Source organism: Ochlerotatus camptorhynchus, unplaced genomic scaffold (genome assembly GCF_037179485.1).
Source record: "Ochlerotatus camptorhynchus isolate MF236.1 unplaced genomic scaffold, CSIRO-AGI_Acam_v1.1 ptg000264l, whole genome shotgun sequence".
Classification (NCBI taxonomy): domain Eukaryota; kingdom Metazoa; phylum Arthropoda; class Insecta; order Diptera; family Culicidae; genus Ochlerotatus; species Ochlerotatus camptorhynchus.
The window spans coordinates 394,718-411,444 of record NW_027040754.1 but is presented as its reverse complement, the minus strand read 5'-3'; the positions used below and the strand labels follow the sequence as shown (position 1 = coordinate 411,444).

The 16,727-nt window shown below is 39.2% G+C and overlaps 1 protein-coding gene across 2 annotated transcripts; it reads left to right on the top strand.

Moving 5' to 3' along the window:
• Positions 1–255: 255 nt before the first annotated feature.
• Positions 256–16,223, top strand: REPTOR (repressed by TOR). 2 transcript variants are annotated; one of them, XM_065226880.1, is made up of 5 exons: positions 256–1,924; positions 12,925–13,133; positions 13,278–13,533; positions 13,595–13,717; positions 13,782–16,223. In XM_065226880.1, the coding sequence occupies exons 1-5, from the start codon at positions 337–339 to the stop codon at positions 13,883–13,885; spliced, it is 2,280 nt and encodes a 759-aa protein (XP_065082952.1). In that variant the 5' UTR covers positions 256–336; the 3' UTR covers positions 13,886–16,223. The 2 variants fall into 2 exon arrangements, with proteins under 2 accessions (XP_065082952.1, XP_065082951.1); XM_065226879.1 differs by having other exon boundaries at positions 13,263–13,533.
• The last annotated feature ends 504 nt before the right edge of the window (positions 16,224–16,727 follow it).

Genomic DNA, 16,727 nt, shown 5'->3' with positions numbered 1-16,727 from the left:
TTATGCCTATTATAGCACAATATTAAACGAGGGTTGATTTTATGCGTTGGTTAAAATATAGAACTTTTTTTTCTGTGTAGCCTTTGAGTTTTTATCCCTAGTAGAATCATCGAAAATAAAAGTTGTATTTGAAAAATTCAAGCATTTTAATATTTGTGTCCCATACCTCGCCGAGCGAAATTTTGAGTGGCCAAGTTTTTAGGCCTATTATATAACATTTTTACACGTTTGAAAAATGTTCATGATTTTCAACAATCCTTTCTTCTTTCTTCTATTTCAGATCATACACCCGACTGAACGAACGGTCATTGGTAGTGTTCCGTCACAAATCTGGATATGAGCGGCATCGGAAACGCTCAAGGCTCTAATGTCGGCTTCTCCACCATCTCGGAGTTTTATGATCAGTCCAGTCTGAGCAGTAGCAACACCATCAAACTTGAGTCTGCTTCACCCAGTCCGTCCCCGAGCACCGCATCCATGATGGATGCACTGAGCAACAATCCGATCCTGACTACGGCATCAGTTCCAATACCATCGCGCAACATTCACCAACGAATGATCACTGACATGTCCGATTACGTCTTCGAAATTGAACAGTCCCACTCTCCGCATATGCTGCAGGACATCAGCTTCATTACCACTTCCACCAATTCCAACCTAAGTGCATCAACCCCGATCGATACGATATTTACTCTGCAGAACATCTCGGATGGCGGTCTAGTCGCTGAAGGAATCCAGATCGGCACAATCAATATGAATGGTTTCGGGAATACCGAAATCTGGAATACCGACTCGTTTGGACAAATCGTTTCTCCATCATCAACGGTTTCGTCTGCTACAAACATGAATGGCCAGCAAGGTCAATTTCACATGGACGAGGATGACATTTATCATCTTGATAAGGATGAGCTCATTAGCGATGCAACGCTTGGGGATATTTTTGCTACCGATTTGCTGCATGAAGATCTTATGCTGTTAAATGCTCCTCTGAGTCAACCTTCGCCGAACCTCAGCGGTGACAGTGGCAGTGGCAGTGCATTTCACTTATCGCCCAGCCTACCACAGCAAATTCTGCGTTCCAATCATAACTCAAATGCAAATAATAATATGCTAATGACAATTGGGAACAACATGCAGCAAACAAATGACCTACAGGTTCCAAATATGTGCGAACTCTACGACGAACAAACTCGAATTTCTACTTCACCTTATGCTACCAATACCAACATCAACTCGCCAGCAACTTTTTCCCCTGGCAGCCACAGCTCCAGCCCGTCTCTGGGATACTCTCAGGCGCAAACTCCTCCATTGCCGAATAGACTTCAGCAGCAGCTCCAAATGAATGCTATGAATAACAATAACCATCTGATCAAGATGGATACCACAGAGAAGGCAAATAACCAAAATGCAACGAACAACAATATCAGCAGGAACCAAGGCAACGTCGGTCAAGTGCAGTACAACCCAAAGTATTCCACATTGCAACAGCTGCTGATGAGCAATACTGCAGATAGGAGTGGTCTGATGCTAGGACAATCGGTGCCAGGAAGTTCCTCCGGGCTAATGAGTGGAGCCTCCATTAGCCCAGGCGGATTTAGCGGACGTAGGATGATGCATCATATGCACGCCCAGGCCGGTTCTAGTCATTCGGGAATTGGTGGTGCAGGAAGTGGCGGTGGTACGAGCGGTGGCACCATGTCACGATTGTCCTCTTCGGCACCGACCCACATCGGAATGGACGTAATGATGTGGCAGCGACGTGAACCACGGCCGCATTTACTGTCCACGGGAAGTTTGGCTGAAGCAGGATCGACCTCGTCTCTCAGCACTGGCAGTATTCTCAGTCCGGAGGCGCCTGATTTTTCGCATGACGAAGGATATTCCGACGACAGTGATCATTACGAAGACTTTTCCAGTGGCGATGGTAAGTAGGCTGTTGGAATAAATCAGACACGATCTTCTCGCATAATCCATAATGCAGCCCATACATACTGTAACCTGGTTGTAAACTTGGGTCTTCGACTGGTTGTCGGATAGTCGGATCTCCTTTCAACAAATTCGTCAGCCGAGCAAACATTTCGCACCTGAACCACACACAATCCAATCTGCTATTCGACTTGTACGTCAACGTGTTGGCCAACCGATTGAAAATAAACGCGACATTTGTCCGACTTTCCCACACCCACTGCAACCAGGTTGGCGACTTAGGTCAGGCGCCCACTGGTGTGGCATCATACAACATGATATGCTAGCAGATGCCACACCCCCGCCACATCAGTGGGCACCTTGACTTAGACTCCGCCCACCTTAAATTAAAACCGTTTTGATTAATTGAAAGAGTCTGTTTTTTATCGTAAATTATTTGATCACTTTGAAGTTAGTTTAAACATGGGCAAATTTTGAAGACTTCTAACGTAGGGCCACATTCAATATCCAGGAAAAATTACACTGTCTTACTAATGACTCATTAAGCCCAAAGTGATCCGGCAGCATCGTACTCAGCAGATGGCGAAGGTGGTATTTGCTACCAAAAAATTCTTGGGGGCGGAAAAATTACAAAGATTATACAAAACTAAATAGACATAGGACTGCAGTAACGACATCTCGTGGGCTTCTCGCGGAAAACATGCTTGCTCACTGATTCGCAAACAATGTTGCTTGCAAGAAACACCGAATATATAGAAACGTCAAAGTGATCCGATGCCAGCGCTGCGGCGAGTAGTTCGCATTCAAACCAATCGTTAAATGCGTAAACGGTGATCCAGAATGAAGAGCTACGTCTGTTTGTCTGTGATTAGCTATAAGATCGGCCCTACCACTCTCGAACGCGTAGACTCTATTCGTGGCTTAGGGGCTGTTCTTTAATTACGTAGACAGTTTTTTTTTACTCATTGGTACGAAGCATACTTGAATACTTGAATACGTCGCACCTGTATGGGCACCGTATCAATCTAAACAAGTCAGCAAATTAGAGTGAGTTCAGAAATATTTCATTCGATTTGCTCTCCGTCACCTACCATGGAACGATTAAACACACCTGCCACCTTATACCTCACGTTGCTTATTACTTGACCTGGAGACACTGTGTGCCATACACTTGAAACTTCATTTTCGACATTCTTACGGATCGTATCGATTGCCCTACTCTGGGTCAGTCGAGGCGTCAGCTAATCAACTTCAACGCTCCATCTCGTTCACTTCGTACTCATGATGCGCTTTACGTACTTCATCATATAACAAGCTATGGACACACAACCCTCTGAGTACATGTATACGTGCTTTTAAGGTGATTCGCTGTGACATCCTTCGAAACTTTAAGTGCACAAATATCAGCTTCTACGGCACGTGCAACATTTAAATTGTTACTCCACGTTTGATGCACTGCAGCATACATGAAGCAGCAATTTCAAATGTTATATGTTATGTAAGAAAGTTCAAATTTTCAAGAGAAAATATAACATGCAATAGTGCCTTTGGTCCCTAGACCAAGAAAATCATGAAAATCGAAGGGAAGTTCTACAAACTTCAGGAAAATTCTGCACAATCTTGAGAGTTCACCACCTAAAAATATTCTGAATATGGCTCTGCACTTCGGCTTAATCACATTCGGGTTTATGCTTAATGTAAATTCATATTACACAACCGGTACATATATCACGAAAAAATGTCTAATTTCATATCAACCCTTGGGCCAAAAACTGGAGCAATAGTGCCAAAACGGGCACACTTACCCAAGCAACACACGTACATCATAATAAGTTACTACAACTTGATAGTGACTGAAATAAGTTACATACATGTAACCCCAACTGTTCAGTGACAAGTGTTAAGTAAGGAATAAGTTGATATTTCGTCCAGAGCCTCAATTTTTACGGAAGAGATCCTAATAATTTTGAGGTTTGATTCAGATGATCAGAGTACAATCCACTCGTTGTTTTGTATGTATGAAAATTAAGTTCTCCAGTTCTAAAGAAGTTTTCACACTTTGCATGACTTATTAAAATCTGCTCAACTGTATCCGTGAAGTGAAAGCTGAAGATTTTTGAATCTTTTGTGAAAGATTCTCAAGATATGAAAACATTGCTTGACCTCTTCTTTTTAAAGTTGCAACAACAGACCACTAGCTGCCTCCGTTACAAGATCTTGAGAGGCTCCTAAGCTCTGCAACTGTTCCAAAAGAGGCACATAATTTTCGGAGTTCTTGCAGAAAAGTTCTCATAGCGGCGCCGGTGGTGTAGTGGTACGCGTGATTACCTCTCACCCCAGCAAGCCTGGGTTCAATCCCAGTCGGCGCCGCCGAGATGTTCTGAGGCATAACATCTCTGATCACGCCGTTGGTCCCCGGTTCATGAGTTGATGGGTCGATAGGTAGGGTCCAGGTATGGGAGCTGCCTCCCTGGCGTCGGTAGCATTGGTGCTTAGTACGGAAAATAAGATCGACGGAAAACAAATCAAGGAAAGTAAAAAAAAAAGGTTCTCATGGCGTATTATTTGAACTGAGCTAATATGAAACCATGAATACGAACTTATACTAAAGTTATTAGTTCGGGCCTTCGGGGGGCGTTTTTAAAAATAAAATTAGAACTACGAACTTACTCGACTGAAGGTCTGAACTAGAATGAATTTATTCTTCTTAAGCAAAAAGTTACAATGTGCTATATACTAAAAGGGTTTAATGGAAAACGCCTAGTGCGCGAATTATTACTTATATGCTATCTATGTTTCGTCTGCTGCTAACCGGCTCGGTGTCGCTGATGGATGGTCGCCTCGTGGAAAGGAATGGGAATGCTGATATACAGAAATATGATTATGCATTAGGATGCAGTTCTGCTGTTGTTGTTGTTGTTGTTGTTGTTGTTGTTGTTGTTGTTGTTGTTGCCGTTGTGTCTTATTATTGCTGATATCGACTGAAGTTCCTGTCGATAGTGTCGTTGCTGTGTCTCGGAATTTGTTGAATTGCTTGTAATTGGGTTCTGGTATGATTTCAGGAAAGTGCTGTACTTAACTCGTCCCTCCTTCAAGTTCGAATCGTCCCGATTCAATTTCTGAGGTTGAATGACCGTCGGATTTTTTGTAGAGGATAGTGGATGCATCTAACGGTTGTTGTCTAGCAACACTGTTGAGCTTCCGGCTGAGTTTTTTCCTAGCTACGTATGTCATGATAATGACGATAATCATGATACTTATGGTTGACATGATTAGGGATGTGATGGTTCGAATTTCATGATGATTAGTGAAATTCTCCAACGCATGTCTGTTTATTATGTCGAGTTCTTTCACCCTCAATAGTGGTTCGAAATTACTTTCTGCAATTATGAGACCATCCAAAGGTAACATTATTGGAGGCTCGGCTTGGAAAAATTCGGCATTCTCAAATTTTGATCCGTTTGTGCTCAGTGAACAATTGTGGAATTCAATGAGATATGATCCCGTTAGGTTCCTGCTCGTGATTCCACAGGTGGATTTGATTTCCAATGATTGGACTTCCTTTAGTACTAGCAAATTTCCTGTGATCAGTTTAATTTCTGTAGGGTTCTTGCAATTTGTAAAAGAGCAATTTGCTGAATGTCCTTGAAGTAGGTTTGGTAAACATTTATCTTGGGTAATATTTTGTACGTTATCCCGGGTGCACAAAGATAATTTCTGTATACGTTTGCATTTGTTGATGATGATGAAAGTAGTCTTGTCGTTCCTCATGGCGTGGGTCTCCGGAAGTTTTAGAATCTTATTTCCTAATGGCAATGGTTCTAGATAGTATTTTTCATAAACAGAATCCTCTATCAGAGGGATCAAAATAACAAAAATGACCTTCGAATTATTATGAAAAGCTGATAAATCTAAATAATCATATGTTTCTTCGAGACTGGTGAGTACAACTCCCTTCTCTTCTAATTTCTTAGCTGCAAAATCTAATTCTTGGGGTGACAAAATGTTTTTTGACAGAATTCCTACTTTTGCCAATTTAATTGACTCAAAAATATCTTCTAAATGATCTTTTAAATAATCTAGGTTGAAATGTATTTTAAAAATTTCCTTAAAAACAGTAAAGTTTTTTCCTGCGTTATTATTTCTAGCTAGTATCAAATTTTGACTAATTTGTGTTTGTTTTCTTGATAATTGATTGATTATTTTGTTTATTCTGTCTTGAAATTGAAAATTGATTTTCCTCTGCTCATTATTTTCGTTTATAAGAATTTTATTGTTCATAGATAAATCTTGAATACTTTTTGAAATTTCAATTAAATCATTTTCATCAAGGTTGCCAGTGATAGCTTTAATTCCGCTCCCTACAAAATTGAACAGTCCTCGCTTGGTTCTAAATCTAGGCTGTAGCTCAGTGAATAGTTGCAAGGTATTGCTCAGTTTTGTGCTTAGGAGGTCCGTCATTTCGGTAAAATTGCCAAAGGAGTTAATTCCGTTAATATTTATCCGTAGCTTCCTGAAGATAGGGTTATAATTATCTAAGTTGATCGTATGGAAGAGTTTGTGTTCTCCTATCTTCAAAAAGCTAAATCCCTCTTGGAGTGTGATTAGACCAGGGTTTGGATTTAAATTTGTAATTTTTATGGATTGGGTATGGACATGGGATTTTGAAAGAAGGAAGGATACACAGTTCGAAGAAGTAGTGTAAATTTCTGTTCAATATGATGCACATAAATGGAGCGTCACATATCATATACGTTTACATTATATATCATGTAAAGTTCTGACACATTTCATGCAATGTAGCAAATATTGTATACAAAATCCCATCTTTGTTAACAACATTGTTTGCAAGTTGCTCGGTTGCGTGAGATGAAATACAAGTTTACGTGAATGAATGTTTACATCACAATTAAAATTCCGAATTTTTATCTGTGTAGGATGCCGATACATACTGTGATGCGTACTTCCATCGCGACGTCAAGTTGGGTTTTCCTTCTTCTCCCTTCGTTGGGTTTCCTAAAAGGAATGCCTTATTAGTATGGTTTGAATAATATAGATTAATGATTTAAGACGACTATTTACGATGAAGTTTGTCAAGGTCTTACAACTGCTGGTGTTGACATTTTAAGAGCGGGTGTTCCACTCGAACCTGTGTCTATTTCCTTATGCGATGCATTTTATTTTTATGAAATTTTCTTTCATTTTCGTCGTAAAATGTTTGAACTCTGTCATTCTGTACGTTTGTCGGTTCAAACCGTTGTCTGCGTTTAGCTTTTATGCCTTGACTTTTTACGAAAGCTGGTTGTCCTATTTCAAGTGCGGGTGGTGTTTCCCTGTTAGCATTATGATAGGTGTGCTGGTTGGTTTGCGTTTTAGTATTTGTCAATAAAATTTCATCGTAGAGCTTATCTCGGGCTAGAAATAATTGTTCTCTGTTGAGAGGTCTCTCCTCCCCATCCTTTACTCCAAAAAACGCTTCACGTGGTTTTAGGTTGGTGGAAGTGTGGATTGCGTTGTTATATAATGTGCAGGCAAGTAAAAACATCTCTTTAAGTGAAAGGTTGGCATATTTGTGCCTATTACACCTAAATATTTCAATCAAGGTTGAATGAAAGCGTTCCACTATGCCATTGGTTTCGCTATTATTCACTGGTGTGAAATATTGTTGAATCCTTAAGTCAGCGAGCATTCCTCGAACCTCAATAGACTTTAGGGCTGGCTCATTGTCAGAAACGATGAGACCCGGTTGTCCGTAAAGAGAAAAGTATTTAATTAACGCTTTCCTTATGTCTGGTGTAGATCTGGACTTAATTGGAATCAAAGATGCAAATCTTGTTCATTCTCATCAGGGACATCAATAAGTATTTTCTGGGATATTTTTATTCGAAAAGTTCTACACCTACTAAAATAATTCTTATAGACCATTTGTACGGATTGCATCATGCTCTCAGGGCACATTATACAATTTTGCCTCTTGAGATCCATGCATTCTCTGAAAATTCTAATTAATGCGGGGACCCCGAAGTGGAATTTGGTAATTGTTCTACGATGTATTTTTGGAAAGATTGTTTCAAAAGTTTCAGAATCATTTTCTCCAATTTTCAAGATAATTTGATTATGGAAGAAATTAATTGGTTTTTCTGTAAATTCTATAAGATCTGAAGAGTCTGAATCAGTGGAATGTACAGAGTCTTCATCCGTAGGGTCATCTTCGTTAATATTAATTTCATGAGTGATTCTAGAAAGAGCATCTGCCACCACATTTTGCTTCCCTGGTCGATGTTTGATTTCGAAATCAAACTCGAGAAGTTTTAACCTCCACTTCACTAATCTGGTATTTGGTGTCTTCAGGTTTAGTGCATAGGTAAGTGGTTGATGATCTGTAAATAGGGTAAATTTCCTTCCGAACAAATATGGTCGAAAGTATTGTGTCGCCCATACTATGGCCAAAAGTTCTTTCTCTATGGCGGAGTAACCTTCCTCAGTCTTTGTTAACGTTCGAGATGCAAACGCGACTGGTCTGTCCTTTCCTATACAGCCTTGCGATAAAACTGCTCCGAGAGCAAAATTGCTTGCATCAGTAGTGAGGACGAATGGTTGATTGAAGTCAGGGTATTGCAATACATCACTTTGTGTAAGCAATTCCTTGCATTTTTCGAAGGTTTTCACAAATAAAGGTGTGTGTTCAATTACTTCGCCTTTACGTAATTGAGCTGTAAGTGGCTTGGTAATTTTCGCAAAGTCGCGAATAAACCGCCGATAGTACCCGAGAATTCCAAGAAATCCTTTAAGTTGTTTTTGGTTTCTTGGTAAAGGCCAATTTTTGATACCTTCGATTTTATTGGGGTTCGGTTTGACTCCCTGATCGGTGACAATATGACCTAGGAAAGCTACTTCTTTTCTTAGGAATTCACATTTGTCTAACTGTAATTTTAAATTTACTTTTTCAAGGGCCTTTAATATTTTTTCCAAATTTTCTAAATGCTCCTGCAAAGAGGTAGAGAAAACGATAATATCATCCATATAAATGAGACAACATTTTCCAATATATTCTCTGAGTACATGATCCATAACGCGCTGGAAAGTAGCTGGTGCGTTTTTTAGACCAAATGGCATACGCAAATACTCGTATAGACCATGATCTACTTGAAATGCTGTTTTTGGTACATCTCTGGGATCCACCTCGATTTGATGGAAACCTGAGGCCAAATCGAGCGTGCTAAAATATTGGCATTTGCCCAGTTTATCCAGTATCTCTGTGATATTGGGTAAAGGGTATTTGTCGTCTATAGTTTTTGCATTGAGCTTCCTATAGTCAACTACTAAACGCCATTTCTGTTCGCCAGATGCATCTGCCTTTTTTGGTACGATCCATATGGGTGATACTCAAGGGGATGTGCTAGGTCTTATGATACCTTGGTCGAGCATTTTTGAAATCTGTTTTTGTACTTCATCTTTATGGACAAACGGATACCTGTAATTTTTAGTATAGGCAGGTAATTCGTCGCATGTGTTTATAGAATGTTTAACTACGTTGGTAAATGACAAGTTATCACCGTCCGTGTAGAAAACATTGGGATATTTTCGAAGCAATCTAAGTAATTTTAAGCGTTCTTCTGAGTTAAGGTGATCAGTTCGCACCTCTTTTCCGATATCTTGTGCTATTTTAGTAATTGTAGGGGGAACTTTTGATGGGAAATCCATCACATCAAAGTTATTTATTTCAGTGGTAATTTTTTCATAGTCTATAGTTTCTACAGAGGGTTCTTGATGTATATTGACAAAGAGTAGATTGGCTTTGTTTTGGTGAACGCTGTATAATCCAGACGGGACATAAACTTTGGATGTAATTTCTAAGTCATTTTCAAGAAAGAAGTCTCCTGAGTTGATAGAGATTGGAATTTCTTGAATCATATGCATTGATTCATGAAAATTTAATTCAATTGTACCAGGAAATTTTTTTTTTAGTTGTATAGTTGTATTGTCTAGAACAAGCGTATTTGCTGATGCATCTATAATGCACCCTAATCTATGAAGAGTTTGAAATCCTATCAATCCATCGAAGAAATCATGGAACTTGAATAGGTGAAATTTCTGGCAAGGAATATTTTTAAAATATTTCGAAAACGGGTTGAAGAAGGTATATTGCTCTATCTTGTGTGATCCATTTATGTTCTTTACTTTGTGTTGTGAGCCTAAACGTATAGATTGCAAGGGGACGATTTCAGGAGAAATATAATTTTTATTAGCTCCTGTATCGATAAGTAGTTTAAGGGGAGGTTTTGATTTGGAAAGGATTTCTAAATAAGGAAGGAAACTCAATCCATTTCTTGATGCCCCACATCTGAAGGAAAATTTAATTCTTCCTCCTGATATTGGTTTTCGTTTTCGGTGAATTCTTCAGTGCCGACATCAACAGAATCAAGATATTCGTCATGCATATTAATTTGATTGCCTCTAATTTGTTTAAAATTTGAAGATGATGGTTTTTCCTGTTTTATGGAGGGGAACCGTGTTCTAGGTTGTACGGTATTCTGCATGTATGCTGGGATTTCTCTGTTTGGATTAAACGGTGGTTTTGATGTAGGGAAAGAATTTGTCGAGAATTGGGGTCGATGCGTATAGAACGCATTTTTCATTGGCTGAGGTCTAGATAATACAGGTGGATTTTGTGGTCCAGCTGGTTGTAGGTTATTGTGATACCATGCTCCATTTTGATTAGGCGGTGGTTGGAATCGAGAGAATCTAGAAGGTTCTGAATTTGATTTTTGACTAACTTTTGTTCTTTTAGCAGCATTATCTTGATCTAGGGCATGCTGGTATGCTGAAAATAAACTATCAGGTCTACTGGTTCTGGTAAGTGCAGATATCGGATCATGTAAACCGTCAATGAAAGCATTGGTCATCATACTTTCGTATGTTGCCATGACAGTTGTAGAACAGGGCTTGAGGTTATCGTCCAACATAACCTTAGCTCGAATATCTGCTAATAATCCGTCGCAGTTGTAGTAAAAATCTTCTACGCTAAGATAACCTTGCTTCAAGTAAGGTATCCTGCTCAAAATTGTGGATAGATCTCGTTTGTCACCAAATCTTTCCTTTAATGTGTGCTTTATGGCATCCCATTTGCACTCAGTATTGTTGCTGATTAAGGCTTCATTGGCCTTACCAGTGATTTTATCTCGGATAATTGACGTCCAGATAGGTAGCACAGTGCGCGTATCACCATCTGGTACAAATTTTATTGCACATTCTAATTTTTGGTCGACCGAGGCAAGCCAAGATGGCAAAGCCTTGATTTCACCATCGTATCCTGGGATCATTTTAATCACGTCAGGAATACGCGTTACATCAAAATTTTGTTGTGGGCGCTGCTCAACGCTTCGCGGGGTGTTTTGCAACGATTCGATTTGCCTTCTTTGCTGAAGCAGCATTTGCTCCAATTCTTCGATTTTGTCCATTAGTGTCTCGGACATTTTTCTTGTTAACATGCACTAAAAAAAAAATATTCACTTCACTGACTGCTTATAAATAATTCACTTTGTTGCTAATTTATTTAGTTCACTAATTTATTTGTTGTTGGATTTATTATTTATTTTTTGTGTTGTTAAGGTTAGTTCGCGGCCTAACTGTGATATTTTAGTCTATTGGTTACCACGGGTGGGGCCGCCAGACTGTGCTATTAGTAGTGTTTAGAGGATGGTCAGAAGTAGTGAACCTATGCCGGGTTTCTATTTCTGAATTGGTTTTGAAGGATAGGAAATGGGTACTTACGATTTACTTTGACCGATGTTCCTTCGATCCGGTTGATTGATTTGACGATGTTCCTTCGTCTGGTTCTTCGGATTGCGCGTCTTCCGGTGCTGGTACAGATGTCCTCAACTTGGCGATGTCCTCTCGTCAAGGCGTTGATTTCGATAAACCGTCGATTAATCTTCACGGAACACTTGCAAAAACACTCGCGGATACTTAGCACAATCCTACCGACTGCGCCAGTTATTAGTTCGGGCCTTCGGGGGGCGTTTTTAAAAATAAAATTAGAACTACGAACTTACTCGACTGAAGGTCTGAACTAGAATGAATTTATTCTTCTTAAGCAAAAAGTTACAATGTGCTATATACTAAAAGGGTTTAATGGAAAACGCCTAGTGCGCGAATTATTACTTATATGCTATCTATGTTTCGTCTGCTGCTAACCGGCTCGGTGTCGCTGATGGATGGTCGCCTCGTGGAAAGGAATGGGAATGCTGATATACAGAAATATGATTATGCATTAGGATGCAGTTCTGCTGTTGTTGTTGTTGTTGTTGTTGTTGTTGTTGTTGTTGTTGTTGTTGTTGTTGTTGTTGCCGTTGTGTCTTATTATTGCTGATATCGACTGAAGTTCCTGTCGATAGTGTCGTTGCTGTGTCTCGGAATTTGTTGAATTGCTTGTAATTGGGTTCTGGTATGATTTCAGGAAAGTGCTGTACTTAACTCTAATATTCAAATTGTTCGTTAATTTTTGATTAGATTCACAATAAAATCAGATAGGAAATTGCTTTGACTGTCTTACCTGCACACCAAAAAATTCTGAATTTTACTGGCGATGTAAACATCCATGCATGCAAACATTCATACATGTAAACTTCCTTTTCACGTAAATTAGCAACTTGCAAGAAATGTTGAAAACAAAAGTGGACAGTTGCATACAATATATGGAATATTGCATGACATGTCTCGTAAATTTACACGATCTATAATCTAAATTTGTATGCTATATGACATTTATGTGCATCATAGTAACGGAAATTTACACTACTTTTTTTTAGCTCTGTGGGCATTTTTGTTCGTAGGAAATGTCCTACCCCCCACCCATTTCTAGCTTCTGTTCAAGTATATCGCTTCCAATAAACCACCACATCTCAAAATAATTAGTCTCTGCCACAATCACTTCTCATTAACTATAAGATAATCTTTGACATAATGCTTAATACATCGACAACGTTGATCTTGCAGAGGACTCCGACGTGGATGAAACGGCACACGCATCCGGCAGCGCCCCTAGCAGTTCCAAGGCCAAGCGATACTTCTGGCAGTACAATGTGCAGGCCAAGGGACCCAAGGGTCAACGCTTGGTCATCAAAACGCACACGGAAGATCCGCACGTACTGAACGAGGTCACCGATCCGGTCTTTAGTCCACACTGCTCTGTGCGCGGCATCAAGGTTTGTAGCTAGACCAGCACACAACGTGTTCGCTACCGATGGCCGTCCCAAACTAGACGCTGGCCACCGTCGCGCTGTCTGGGGATCAGATGCCAATTAAAAACATTTTTTCTTGATAATTTTCTTAAGAACCTTCGTTTACAGCACAGTGGCAAGGCACGCAAGGGAGACGGCAATGACCTAACGCCCAATCCGAAAAAGCTACACAGCATCGGCAAGGAACTGGATAAGCTGGGTCGAGTGATTAACGATATGACTCCGGTCAGTGAGCTTCCGTTCAATGCACGACCGAAAACACGAAAAGAGAAAAACAAGCTGGCCTCGAGGGCTTGTCGCTTGAAGAAGAAAGCCCAACATGAAGCCAATAAGATCAAGTTATATGGCTTGGAAACTGAACATAGTAAGTTAGATGACAGTTTTGCTTTGTATAGTAAAATATATGTCTACCTAAAAATTTACAGAGCGTTTAATGAATGGCATCAAGCAGCTGAAGCATATTCTGGTGAATAAATGCAGTCAGGTACCCACGGAACCAACGGAGGATCAAAATCAAAAAATGGAAACCCTGGTTAAAGCAGCATCAAGTAAGTTCAATCAGCTAGCATCGGTACACAGTTTTTGAAACTCTTGTTATACTTTTTGTTTTAGAGTTGAAGATTGCCGGTAATTCAACGGAGTTTGTCAACCGAATTCTGGAAGTCATAAGGTCTGGTAATAGCGTCAATATCGACAAAGTGCTGGAAGAATTCTAAGTTCGCCTTAAAGGGTAATGACGAGTAACGGGAGTAACGATTTGAATGATGAGACTGTAAGATAATACTAGATGTTAAGGCAAGAGATCATTTATAAATTTATAATCACTAGAGTACACACACAGCAACGCAGAACATGTGCACATTATTTATCTCCCTCTTTTTGTAAAACGCAATGGAGCACAATACGGGCATCAGCTGGAGCCATGCAGTGTTCCATCCAAAACAAGTGATGTGTCTAATATCAGGGAACGAGGATGCATTATTTTGAAACGATCTAGCGTGACCCAGAGTCAGTTAAACTGGCTGAATTGAAGTTGAAGTGATATCTGATAGCGGTTCAACCGGGTGATAAGTACATGAAATGTGGTAGAATCGAGCTCAGGATTATTCTGCGCGTTCGATGATAAAGCGAAAAGACAGACGAACAGTGCTCCTTACGTTTTGTTGAGATTAAATGCTCGAAAATATTGAAAGTTTATAACGTTATGAAACAACATAATCTACTGTATCGGATGCACGATTGAGTTGTGGATTTGGATCCGGTGACCTAATGGATCTGCATCCAGCAACTCTCCTTATATGGAATAATGATTGATAAACTGCTGATGGTAACATATGTACCTTATATATATATATTCATATTATGAAGTATGATTAAGTATCAAGTTTGTATAATTATGACGATAAGAGGATATATTTTATTCTAACCCGAGTGATAAGTTTAAGCACAGTTGGTCCGAGTGTTATAGAGTTGGCGTATAATTGCAACTATTGATATTCACATTTTTTACTTCTTCTGTTAAAAAAAATCTGACGCATATTTTTGAAAATTTACCATAGGTTAGTAGTTTTTAAAATTTCATTTGCTTCAAAAAAGTGAAAATGATGCGTTTTGTTCTGTAAATTACAGAGAGCTAATATAAGCAGTGAATCAATTATTTCTTAACTGGAGTGTTGGAAGGGCGAAGGACAGTTTTCACTTTTTTGGAAATAGCGTTTTTGGCTAGTAGTAAGCTGTTTCGTGTGCAGTGATATCTAACGGTTTCGGGGTTTGGAAATTATGAAAGAAGAAGCATACGTTTTTCACTAATTTGGCACAAATACACCTCTTCCAAAGTAGCGATTAACAGTTCCACCTTGCATTTACGATGTCATGCTGCTGAAACACATTGCTCACTTCCAAAATCCGTAAACAAGTTTATGCAGTAGTTTTGTTCATGTTTCCATTTTTTTAATTTGTTCTTTTAAAACAACATCTGTGATTATCTTTGTTAGTGGGTGTCTTTTTGTTTTTTCCTGTTTATAGCAGTAGCAGTTAGTTTCGTAAAATGATTGCATATTTTTAAGACTAGAGTTACAAAATTCAAAAACGTTACTTGGCTCTATTTAGAATGAACGGCAAAGCATAGTAGATGGTTCCTAAATGTTATCCGATTCGCTTCTATTTCGACTATCAAACAGTTATTCATAGCAGTTTATGCTACGATTTTTATGTTTCATTCACTGAGCTGGCCTCGTATAAACATAGACCCGCATTTTACACTGTATTTCGATCAATTGTAGCATACCGAATAACCCCCTCCCCACTCTCCACTTATTCCTTTAAGTAAAGCCAAACGAGATCACAGCGGTGAAGAAAACATTTCGCATGGACTGAATGAAACAAGAGAACATTAAATACTTTTTTACGAGAATCAAATATTGTAGGTACCTGTATGCAGACAACAAGTAACAAAACAGATTGTTAGCAATCTGTCACTAGATTTAGAGTACGCTGGAATAGGAATCTGGTCGATAATACTACCTCATAAAATTGACAAAGTAACGATAGCACGGTAGAGAAGGTACCAAAAGTAAGACGTAAAACTCACTTGAAAAGTCAAACCAATAGTTTTGATCAGGCTGGACAGCGCAACGATTCGTTCCGGTGAACAGAATACGAGTATGTAGATGCCATAATAATGAATGTGACGTTATGAACGCACCGAAACAAGACTTGAAGTGTGACACAAACCTTGAACCGTTTCCTGTTTGGAAAACATGCAGTTCAACGTGAACTACAACTACATTATATGCAGTGGTTTGACCTCTGAACGTATCGATGGACCTTAAACATACAATTAATATCTCGTCTAAAACAACCAATACATAGTTGTATTCTTAACCTTTGCAGCCAATTGAAATCTTTCTGGTGAATAAATATTAACATGGTTCAGTCATCTTTTCCGAAACGAAAGCTTGTATATTTCATACAAGAAACGAAATCTGTAATAGCTGTGCTTATGTTAATTAAGATCAGTCACATATTTGAAATAAACAGTCGAGAAAACCTGAATCGTAGTCTTTTCATTAATGGTGAAAGAAAAATATTCTGAAAATTCTTTTCGATTTACTTGATGCTGATGTGCTAAAATTTGAAATAAATACATCCAACCGAGTTCGTACCATCAATGGGATGAAATCATTACTGCAGTCTAGTACCAACAACTGCATTTGTGCCTCGATTCCATTAAATTTAACCAATACGCTCGCCTCCCCATCGATTTGTAACTTTCCGCCATTTACTACAATCAATTGTTTGCTATATTCCTTCAATGGGGTACTAAAATTTAAATAAAACCCTGCTTTACTGATAGCTGAAACCGATGACCCACAATCGATTTCCATTTTTAATTGTTTCCCTCCTCTCATTATTTCCACCAAACAAGGATCACTAATTTTGTTAATAGAGGAGACTAACATGCACTCAACACTACCTGTGTATCACTTCCATCATCGCTGTCCGAATAGCCGCTGGGATTTTCTGAGGCATACAATCTCTGATAACGCCCTCCTTCGG